This window comes from Mytilus trossulus, chromosome 1, assembly GCF_036588685.1.
Source record: "Mytilus trossulus isolate FHL-02 chromosome 1, PNRI_Mtr1.1.1.hap1, whole genome shotgun sequence".
NCBI lineage: Eukaryota > Metazoa > Mollusca > Bivalvia > Mytilida > Mytilidae > Mytilus > Mytilus trossulus.
The window spans coordinates 90,496,509-90,508,705 of record NC_086373.1 but is presented as its reverse complement, the minus strand read 5'-3'; the positions used below and the strand labels follow the sequence as shown (position 1 = coordinate 90,508,705).

Below are 12,197 nucleotides of genomic sequence, written 5' to 3'. Positions count from 1 at the left end.
TGCATATGTGAAGCAAATACCAACAATACAGCAGCAATCTCCTAGATGAATTGGAGTTTGAACAATGGCGGGAAATCTTACTGTTTATGAACAGTGCATGATGTAAGGCTACCATGAAGGGACTTGTAGTGTCAGCAAGCAGTTTGATCGACCCCGTGATAGTATGTAGTGGAACTAGCAACACATTTTATCTTTAATAAGTTTTTTTTTTTTAATTTCTGTCAAATTGTTTTGTAATAATGAATAATTGAATACTCTGAGTGTTATATTCTAAATTCTGCAAAGTGCTGTTTTCATTTTAACAAAATCATTTAATCTTTTGAAACCGTAAATTAATGTCATACTGATTTGAAGTTTAGCAGCATAGAAAGTTCTTGAACCAAAACAGGGACGGGAATTAAAAGAACACATGGGGTAAATAGCTAGATCCAGCTAACTTCTATATCATTTGAATTTGAATTTTCTACTTTTTTATCTCTTATTTTTAACCTTGGCTTTAAATATAATTATAGTCTCAAGATTGCCATTAGTGGTTTCATTTTGTATTTAAAGGTTTACATTGAATTTAAATATATATTGCGCAATTTTTATCAATTTCTAAACTAATAACAGATCAAGTGTAACACTTACAAAATGAATAATAAATTGTATATGAGCCAATATCAAACACTCCTTTCATTTAATATGATCTACACACGCAGTTTTCTTCAAAGCTATTTAATTAATGTATTTGTTCATTTAATGCTAATACATTAATATGACAGCTTGATAGTTCATGAAAGAGTATGCATTTTCTATGAAAGTATTAGACGATCAGAAGGTAATATAGTAGTCATATAGAATAAGACAATACTGACAAATTATCAACGGTTGCATGTTGGTCCATTTATGTACGGAAATACGTCGAAATTAGCAAGAAATGCTGAAAGGATCTTTAACATACAGATATTGTACCTGATAATGTAAAAGTAAGTTGGTGTTACATAATTATTTTTTTGGCAACTACTAGTACTATGAAATTCGTTGTCAGTAGTATCTATCAGGTAAGAAAGAAACGGGGTGTACGGTTTTGTTTCTCCCTCTGGGACACAGGCACTTGTTTCAGAATTTATTTTCCTATATAATACCGGTACCTTAAATAGTGTTTTATTAAGATATTTATGATTTTTTTTCTCTGAGACAAGATCCTGTGCTATAGGAGACAAATATAAGTTGTGTAGAGCAAATGTTTTTCGTGGTGTGTTCAGATATGTTTATTCCTCATTAGAATTCCAAATTGTTGTTTACGGGAATCTATTTGCTGCTGTTTTTGAAATTGTGTTTATGAAGCAATCCCAGTCTCTTCAATTAGATATCTACATTGTAATAATATGTCTCCATTCGATGACAACATAAATCACTAGTTATCGAGTTTGATAAGTGCTAAACGCCTCAGTGAATTATTAATTTGAAATATTGGTTTTATTATATATACATAACATCGAGGAACGACATTTGAAGGCAGACTATTACTAGTAAATGAAATATTGGTTTTAATATTCACAATTGACAGGTTTGTTGCTACTTTGTTTATTTCTTTATTTGGTTACAGCATACGTGAACAAGTGTAATAAAATAAAATACTGTTGAAGAAGGAAATGATTCAAACAAATAGATAGGATCTTAAAATTTAGCATAATCTGTAAGAAAGATGATTTTTTTCTCTGTCTTGTTCGTTTATCTAGAAAAATGTTTTTCCCCTCAGAATTCTGCATGTCTCACTTTTACACTTACGTCTAGGCAATAGACAAATAATTAAAGACCAGTACGTGATTCCCATAGCAACATTATTAACCAATTTTACACAAAACTCATACAGCATGCTGTTCAAACCATTTGCAAGAATGAGAGAGAAATGATAACTTTATTTGCATGTTGATTTATTTCCATCCTTACTATATTAACTAGAACGCCGGCTTCTGAATTTAATTACAGGAGTATTTTAGGTATAGAAACATGGTCAACTTCCGACTGGGGGAAAAAACCTTGCCAAGTGGGAAGTCTATTTTACTGTATACATGAAGTATCGGATACCTTTGGTCAGATCCCTCCCGTAGAGAGAGAGAGAGTAACTATTCAAAAATCCTTGCAACAACTAGTTGTTCAAAGATTTCAAGGCAAAATGTATGTCCCTATCCAACATAACTTTGTTTTTTACAGTCCACATTTCCCACCCTTTATCCATGTCGTCCAACCTTGCAGAATGAAACGTTTTGTCATGAAAATGCGGCATGAATTAACTGCCACTGGACGTTATGTATTCAACAATCGATCAATCTTTAAAATTTATAATCACTTTTGCTTCATTGCAGAGAACGTGCCATACATTAGAGTCATATTTGTCAGTTTATTTCTACAAGGGTTGTAATTTAGCTTGTAGATTTCACTGTAGAAGCTAATTTTAAATATGCCACCGTCAAAAGTCAGGGAAGATTTCGTAGTTATTTCAATGTTATAAAGACCTTAAAAAAAAAGTTACATGCATGGTAAAGGCACCTCTCAGAATAATCCAGATTATCTGTCTTTTTGACGACTGACCACTGAAGATCTTATAAAGGTCACCAGATCAATCTTGGACAATAGTCTTTAGCAACTGCCCTCCCTCCGTCCAATTGAACACAAGATTGACTTTGATTATCTTGATATGCAAAATTACCATTTCGGTACATTCAAACAACACTGCAAAAATAACAACCTGCATAACATTTTAAAACGAAAATTTAAAGGTTACTGCGCATTGCCTCCAATTAATGCTTTTGGGTAGGCGACCTGAAAGGCAATTCTTTGAAAAAAATATTAAGTATTTCAAGTTTTACAAATCCATTTTTGAAATTCTTATTATTTATTAAAATCAATGATTAAACTCATTCATCCAATAAATCGACTTCTCTGTACGTGTGTCAATGGCAACACTAATGAAACTAAAATTAAAATTTCATTGATTTATATGTAGTTTTTATTCAAAATGAAACATCATGAATGCCTCCGATATCCTGTTACAAGATACAGCATTGACTATGAAGAATAATTTAACAGTAACAATGTGTTAAAACAGATATCTGTCTCCGCTGTAGACCTTTATTAAAATCGATTAGACTTTTCTACGCAATATTTAACGCTGCTCAATATTATGCTATGTAGTGTTTCGTGGACTGTTATTGTCTATCCTTCTGAATTATGGAGTTTAATCGACCACAAGGTATATTCTATTTTTTTTAAATCAAAGTCGTAGTTTGTTAGTGACACAAATTTATTCAGAAAATACAAATTTAAAACGTTAACCGCCATGAACGACAAACAGATTACAAACATGATACAAACAGTATGAAAAAAATGGAAGTGCAAAACAAATATTTGTTCAGTTAGCTGTTTGCTTCTTTTGATTTGAAAAATCTTACTTGTTTGAACAGTTTGTTTAACTCTTATGTCTAAGATAGTCTAATGTTGATGTCTTTTGTTCTTTGATGACATTCGTGCTATAATATTGCTTTAAACTTGTCGCGCATAGATCACTACTTCAAGTTATGTTATAGCAGTTATAACTGACAACTTGCGTTAAACGTATTATCTGTACTATTAAAGACCTCCTTTTATACAAGAATTTTAAAATGCCAAAAATATATAGATGAAGAAAAAAAAACGAGTACCCCCAATACATTTAAACAAGAGGCTCTCAAGAGCCTGAATCGCTCACCTTAATTTTTTTTCATCAATGATTATTTTGACTTTTCAATTTATTTAAATGTTCTTTGAATTGTCCTTTTTTCTTCAAAAGCAAAAAAAATCATTTTCTCCTATGTTCTATTTTAGCCATAGGAGCTATGTTTCTTGACATAACAAGGAAATGAAATATAAAATTTATACTAGATACTCTTAAACTCATTTAGCCTAAGTTTGGCTGAAATTGATACAGCAGTATCAAAGGAGAAGATTTTTTAAAGTAAGTCAACATGATGAACAAATTGTGAAAAAAGTCTTTAAAGGGCAATAACTCCTTAAGGGGTCAATTGACAATTTTGGTCATATTGACTTATTTGTAGATCATTACTTTGCTCAACATTTTTGCTTTTAACAGTTTATCTTTATCTATAATAATATTCAAGATAATACCAAAAACTGCAAAATTTCTTTAAAATCATCAATTCAGGGGCATTATACCTGAAAAACCAGTTACCCAATTCGGCTGAAAATTTCAGGACAGGTAGGCCTTGACCTAATAAATACTTTAACTTCTTGTCATATTTGCTCTAAATGCTGGAGTTTTTGAGATATAAGCCAAAAACTGCATTTTACCCTGTGTTCTATTTTTAGCCATGACGGCCATGTTTTTTTTTAACGCACACACTTTATTTTATACACCTTACTGATCATTCAGTTGAAGTTTGGTTGAATTTGGTTGAGTAGTTTTAGAGGAGAAGATTTTTTAAAGTTAGCAAATATGATGAACAAATTGTGAAAAATTGTCATTAAAGGACAATAACCCCTTAAGGGGTCAATTGACAATTTTGGTCATATTAACTTATTTGTAGATCTTACTTTGCTGATCATTTTTGCTGTTTACAGTTTATCTTTATCTATAATAATATTCAAGATAATGACCAAAAACTGCAAAATTTCCTTAAAATTACCAATTAAGTGGCAGCAACCGAACAATGGGTTGTTTGATTCATCTGAAAATTTCAGAGCTGATAGATATTGACCTAATGAACATTTTTTTCCCCATGTCAGATTTGCTCTAAATGCTTTTGTTTTTGAGATATAAGCCAAAAACTGCATTTGACCCCTACGTTCTATTTTAAGTAACAGCGGCCATGTTTTTTGACGGATCAAAAATCGAAGCACATACTTTGTGCAGGATAATCTAAGGAACAATCATGCTAAGTTTCATTTAAATCCATTCAGTAGTTTCAGAGGAGAAGATGTTTGAAAAATTGTTAACGACGACCGACGGCGACGACGACGACGACGGACGCCAAGTGATGAGAAAAGCTCACATGACCTTTTAGGCAAGGTGAGCTAAAAATGGATAATACAGAAGCATGTCGTCTTTTCAGTTACTCCATCAAATTGGGAAAAAAGTATTATGGTGTTTTCTTTCCATTTGTAATGAGAATATTATGTTTTGCTGCGATAAACTGTACATCCGCAGTCAATATTGACATGCATCATAAGAACATGTGATGGTCATGTAACACTTACAAGACAAGAAATATAAATGGGCAATCACATCTCGAGCGTTGTATATTTTTGCTGTTCTATTTTGTTCTTTATTAGTTAATATATAAAAGCAAAACAAAGAGAGTATGAGAAACTTCTGTGTAATGGAAAATATTAACGAACTCCAAAGAAATTCAAAACGGACAGTCACTTATCAAGAGCCCAAACTCATCAAACGAATAGAAATCAACTGTCGTATTCCTGATTGGTAAATGCATTTCCATATGTATAGAAAATGGTAGATTAAATCTGTTTATATCTAGCTAAACCTCTCACTTGTATGAGAGTCGCATGAAATTCCATTCTATTGACAACAATGGGTCCGATGCAGATCTCTTCTTCAATGCATGCTTCTGGATGAACAGTTCATCAACATCTTTTCTAAAAAGTATATTACAAAGAATAATTTGCAGTTAGCTTTGAGATAACAACACTTATATTGTTATAAACTGGGCTGATTCAAATTAAACTGTACAACAAATATTAGTTGGGATGTTCAAGCTGGTGGACGTAAGTTCAAACCTAACCAGTATATTGGGTCTAAATATAGTATTAGGCCATCCCTCTCTCATATCAATTTATACATGTAAATTCATATGATTAAGGGTCTTAAGTATTTTAAAGATAAAGAATAGTCAAATCCCTTAGCTTTGGCTTTAGTAATGTTATACATTTCTTATATAGGCATCATTATAATGGTCGTATCGTTATTCTGCTAAGCTAAAATAAACAAAACCACGGTGCATTAAAATGGTTATGTAATATTTACGGTTGCCTAGTTTGTGCGACAAGTGAGATTGTTTCGGTATATTAATCTGCCGTTTTGAAAGTAACAAAATATACCTCATTCCTCTACAAATTGTGCCTATTTTTTATGGAATGTGCAATATTTTAAATAGCATCATTAAGTTACCGTTAATATTCATCAATATTCAAAAGGACGTTTCACTATAAACGTATACTTTTCGCACCGTAAAAAAAAGTACTTTTAATTTATTTTAATACTTGTGTGTATCGCTATATATATGTACTAAAGTTTTACTATATAATATAATAAGTTGATTAAATGTTTTCTTGCCTACGTCAAACCAGGATGTCAGTTTTGATATCGGCATTTAAGTTTAAACAATTATTTTTTTGTCGAAAGGTTTTGATTTTAAATAACGAATATATGTAATGTACATGTATTTTTATTACAACTGATCACTACGAAAATAAACATTCAATATTGTGGTGTATACTGAACAAACAAGCTAGCATTCTTTGGCTTTGTGTCAATGTCGGATAGAGTTCGGTCGTACTTTGACCATTTAAGTTTTTTTTAGGCGATAACGACGATGAAGCTCACATGGTTTGTAGAGATTCAGATAATACAAGTGTATTGTCCCCATTAAGAGGACATGATAACAAATCTTAGTCCAATTGTTTCGCTTCAGAAAGGCTAGTTATACATAAAACAGCAAAGAGGATTTCGCTTTTTCTTTTTCTCTCGCTCTGAAGGATCCATGTCGAAATTTAAATCTGAAATATTATATAAAGTATACTATTTTATTGGTTCATTTTGACCCTATTGTTTATTTCATGAAGAAAAAAAACACAGATGTAATGGACTTTAGTTTAAATTCAAGTAATTTGTGTACCAGTACTAGTAATTGAAATGAGCAATATCGATTTTTATATGATACAGATATCGAAGTGTACTGGTTGCTGCATTGCAAAACAGCAGTTAAGTATTTGGTATAATTGCATTTATTTTTCTAATTTCAGCAGTAGTGGTTTTAGAGGTGAAATAAGCTCATAAGCTTTAAAACTGAAACATCGATAACCTTAACTCTTAGCTAGTGTGTATTCAAGAACAAGAAAAAACAAAAAAAAATCATTATTGATAACCGTAATTTTTCGAGAATGCTGTCTATATATGTGTTTTTAATAAAAAAAAACAAAAAAAAAAAAACTTAATTTTGATAACTATTTTTTTTAATTTGCAATGTGCAATATATAAAATCTATACTGAACGGCTTTTGAAACGCAACACTGGATTATTTTTGTGTTATTTTTGAATGAATGTGTTCCCGTCAAAAGCGATCGCTGCATGTTATAAACGCCAAAATAATTGCCAGAAAGGTCAACAAATTCTGTCTGACATGTTTTGGGTTCTGTTTTACACCTTCCGGTTTTGCATGTGTTCAACCCATTCATTGGTTTTGGCATTTATGCGGTTGGAACTTAGTGGCTTTTAAAGTTTTCCTCCAGTCGATTCTTTGGCAATTCAGTTGATGGGAAACATTTATGTCATGAATCTGTACCCAATGGCACTCGGCAATTTGATTAGCAGTTGACGTTGCAGCCGTAAACATGTCTGGCAAATGACGTTGCGTAATCAAATTTTGTTGACGTTTCATTGTCTCTAAACGTTTATCTGTTCATTGATGGTCAGCAACACATCGTGTCTACTTGTATCGTTGTCGGAAAGACAGTAAGACGAGTTTCTGTAGTCATACAATATGGTTGCAGCATGTTTATGTTTTAACGTTTGCAGTATTCTTAAGGGGTAATTCAGTTTTTTGTTTCTCAGTCTTGGCAAAATAGAGATGCAACATTTTTAAACTGGTTTAAGTGAGGCAAAGGATTGAAAGAACTGTTTCACAGAGCAAAACAACTGAAACAATCCTTCAAGGGTCCAAAATTTCGCTTTAAGAAATTCGTGCGACTTCAAAAATTCGGTATGTTCAATAACCACAGGTAAGTAAGATTTGATATTTTTGTACGGAGAAAGAAGGATAAGCATGCAAAGTAGTTGTAAGAAAATCAAACAAGATTTGGTAAAAAAAATCAACAAAATGAGTGTTGCGTTTCTAAAGCCGTTCAGTATATAAGTATGCTATGTACGGATGTAATTGACTATTAATAGTATGACAAAGTTTGTAATGCTTCTTTTAAGGTTTTTGTTTTTGTTTCTTTTTCTTTTCCAGAATGACGAATAATTTAATCATTTTTACCAGTTAAGGGCTTTTGAGATATGTACTTTTTTGTTGAAAAACAAATATCAAAACTTATTTTATGGATATAGTTTTAGTCCCTGCTAATATAGAAACCAATTGCAACATAAGATCAAAGCAATTTAAAGCACGAATTTACATTACAAATTTCAACCCCGTTTAATTCGTCGGTCAACGTAAACATTCGGTTTTATGAAAAGAATTAACAAAAGAATTGATACGTTTATAAAAGTTAATGGTTAGAACGGATTTAAAACGTAACATGTCTACGTAGGAATGAGGGAACTTTAAAGTAAGCTGTATACACCTGGGAAGCTTGATACAGGTGTAGGAAGGCAGGTAGAAAGCAGCTCAAATTACAGGAGGTAAATAATGATATTGATTTTAAAGCATGTCTTAGTTAAAATACAAATATTTCACAATGGGGCGTTAATATTTAATCAAATTCAATAAAAGAAATTCATATTATTATCTTAAATTTTGTTGTAGAATTTATATTGATTGGAGTTGGTATGGAGAGGAAAAACCTATATTAAAGGAACAATTAATTTTTAATCAGTCTTCAACATGGCTTATATTTGTACACCACGTAATCTCAGTGATGCAAGATCACTCAGAAGGCTTATAGAAACAGAGGATCCAATTTATTATGGAATGAAAAAATTGAAAATTAGAGGAAGAGATCTAAACGAGTTGCCCAGATCTATATTCAGTATTTTGGAATTAGAAGTTTTGGAACTTAGTCCGGAGCGAGAGGCATGCCTTGATTTTAAACTTCCAAAACTTCCTCCGGCGATTGGAAAATTGATCAACTTGAAAGTGCTTATTCTTGATACCAATGAAATGCAAACTTTGGCAACAGAAGTAACATTATTGGTTAGTTTGGAAAGACTTGCTCTGAGCAATAACCATTTGTCTAGCTTACCAAATGGATTTAAAAATCTAACAAATCTTAAAAGTCTACATTTGTCGAACAACGAATTTGAAGAATTTCCCCTCGAACTTTGTGATCTGGAAAATTTAGAATTTCTAGATATGTGTGACAATATGCTAGAAGAACTTCCTCATCAGATTTCTAACCTAAAGAATCTTCATACATTGCTTCTGTGCTTTAACCGCTTACGAACACTTCCCGACAGTATCTGTCAAATGACCGAGTTACGATGTTTGTGGCTTGGGAACAATTTGTTACAATCTCTGCCTAAGAACTTTGGTCAGCTGAGGAATATTGACTGGGACTGGAGATATATTTCCTCGTTACTGGAAGGTAATCCACTTGTTCGTCCACCAATAGAGGTGTGTCGTCTTGGAATGAATGCAATTGACAAATATCTAACTCGGGACATGGGAAATCTAACGACGCGCAGTAGTGCTTCGTCTGGTAATAGTTGGTAAACTTTGCTCATAATTCATATATACATATATAATAATATTCTTAAACTTCTTAAACTTACATTTTTTACTTTCATATTTTTTACTTTATTTATAAACGGATAGAACTTTAAATATGTATTTTAGGTATGAGAGTGCCAATATGGCCAAGAAAATAGATCGGATATCTGTTTTTTTTATATGTAGAATGTATATATACTATAGAATGAACATTGTATATATTTTTCATGATGTTCGCCTCTGATATGAACTGATAAAAACAGCTGATTTTTGCAAATTACGAATACAGAGATAGTTTTTATAAAGCAAAAAAATGAATTACAACATCAGCAACACCAGAGAACTATACCTAAGTTAAGAGCAAAGATTGCGTCCGGTGGCAAATATTCCATGCATGTTCTAGACGACCAATGCAATGTTATAAATGTCAAGTGTGCGTTTTTGTGTTTTCTTTGATGCATTTGATATCTTTATTCCTCTGATGAGTTAATTTTCGTTCAACTGATTAGTCAGTATAGCCCCGCCATTTTTTATATGTGCCTGTCCCCAGTCCGGAGCCTGTTATTCAGTGGTTGTCGTTTGTTGCTATGTAACATAATTGTTTTTCGATTATTATTTTGTACATAGATTAGGCCAATAGTTTTCTCGTTCGAATTGTTTTACATTCGTCTTTCTGGGCATTCTATAGCTGACTACGCATTTTTCGGCTTTGTTCATTTTTAAGGCCGTATGGCGACCTATAGTTTTTAATGTTTGTGTCATTTGTTCTTTTGTGGAGAGTTGTCTCATTGGTCATCATACCACATCTTCTTATTTTTATATACAAGGCATAAACATAAATGGAACTATATGTTTTTTTCTTTTCAAAATCTGTTCAGAGTCCAATCTTATGGCCAAATAAAACAGATATACATGAATGATTCATTTCGTTCGTCAATTTTTAGATTTATCTTGCTTTTTAAATCCCAAAACTGAGATATCTGTTCAACCATGATTTAGGTTGATGCGTTTCATATCTTATGATAATGATATTTATTTAGTAAAATGTATTCTACCTGTAATAAATTTTTGAATGACTTGTCAATTTATTTTTTGTTTAAGCAACATATATTAAAACTGTAAGTAAATTAGTAATTTTATCACTTTGGTTGGTATGGGTGGCTATAAAAGTGATATGAATCACAAATAAAACATGTTAAATGTCTATTTTGGTGATGTGAAGGGTCGATTAGTTTTAAATCAAAAGTTCAATAATTGAAACAAATATGTTTGTAAACAACATTGCACATAAGCTACTTAAATCTTAAGGTTTACGATGGAATTAAAAGTTAAACAATTATGTACGTCAAAACAAAACAACAATAACTACAAATAAACAAGATTTGTCTACAAGCAAGGTTGAAAAATAAAGCCACCTGTCCTTTATTCGATCTTAAGAGCCCAGAACACCTTCAGTTCAAAAAACATTACATGGCACAGTCCTTTGTTTGTGTTGTTCGAAACTAAGAACTAATCCTCATACAGAAAACAATCGTGTGCCAAAATGCCTGAGCAAAATGCACCCTTATAATTATTTACCATTGGAACAACTTCACGGGTAGAGTGGAAATTTTGAAATATAGTTGCACCCAAGTTATCCCAGTATGATGGTATGACATTAAGTCATTCATATACAAAAAGGCCGCTTCAAGCTAAACGTTTTCCTCATTGTATCACAGAACTCGGTATCAATAATTGAAAAGTGATTGAGTACAGAAAACTCGACAGAGGCAGTCTTATTTAGGTGATTGCCCAAGCACAGTGCACTAAAAGAGGGGCTAACGATACCAGAGGAACAATAAAACTCGTAAATCGAAAATAAAATGACAACGACATGGCTAAAACTGAAAAGGCAAACTGTAGACAAATAATAGTACACAAAAAATATTATAGAAAACTATAAAGACTGTAGCAACACGTATCCCACCAAATACTATGGGTGATATCATGTGCTCATGAAAGGAAAGCAGATCATGCTCCACATTTGGCACCCGTCGTGTTGCTCATCTTATTAAGTGCAAATTCGGTAAATAGTCTTAATTCGGTAGGTCACATTCAAGAAAAGGGAAAGGGATTGTAGTTACAACGTAAGAAACATATTCGATATCATCTTAAATGACTGCTCTTTTATGCTTAGAGAAATTTAAAATTCTTGTAAAGTTGGATGTGCACTATGACATTTATCAGCGAAATTCTTTTACATTTTCGTTTGCACATATATAGGTTATATGCAACTTCTTCTGAAATTAATAGGCACCTGGAGAATGATGACACCTACGTCCACAAGTGACAATAAGTTTACATCTGTACCATAATCATCACGAAGAAAACAGCAATAAAAAAATACGCCACATCTCCTTATGTTTATACTTATGGGACTAAAATACTTATGTTTTGGCATTGCACATAGGTATGCTTTTCACAGACTGTATGACAAATTTTCACTAAATCCATTGGTTATGTACTGGTTGATTATCAAGTATTGGTTGGAGGATATGATCTAATTGCTAA

General features: G+C 32.1%; 1 protein-coding gene across 2 annotated transcripts; it reads left to right on the top strand.

Moving 5' to 3' along the window:
• The first annotated feature begins 724 nt into the window (after nucleotides 1–724).
• LOC134690158 (leucine-rich repeat-containing protein 40-like) lies at nucleotides 725–11,057 on the top strand. Of its 2 annotated transcripts, none has more exons than XM_063550145.1 (2): nucleotides 725–820; nucleotides 8,745–11,057. In XM_063550145.1, exon 2 carries the CDS (start codon nucleotides 8,823–8,825, stop codon nucleotides 9,648–9,650), a length of 828 nt encoding a protein of 275 aa, XP_063406215.1. In that variant the 5' UTR covers nucleotides 725–820; nucleotides 8,745–8,822; the 3' UTR covers nucleotides 9,651–11,057. The 2 variants fall into 2 exon arrangements, with proteins under 2 accessions (XP_063406215.1, XP_063406207.1); XM_063550137.1 differs by lacking the exon at nucleotides 725–820 and adding an exon at nucleotides 8,182–8,620.
• Nucleotides 11,058–12,197: the final 1,140 nt, after the last annotated feature.

What these genes read in the sequence shown, in the direction of transcription:
- LOC134690158 (XM_063550145.1), top strand. Translation starts at nt 8,823, where the DNA reads ATGGCTTATATTTGTACACCACGTAATCTCAGTGATGCAAGATCACTC.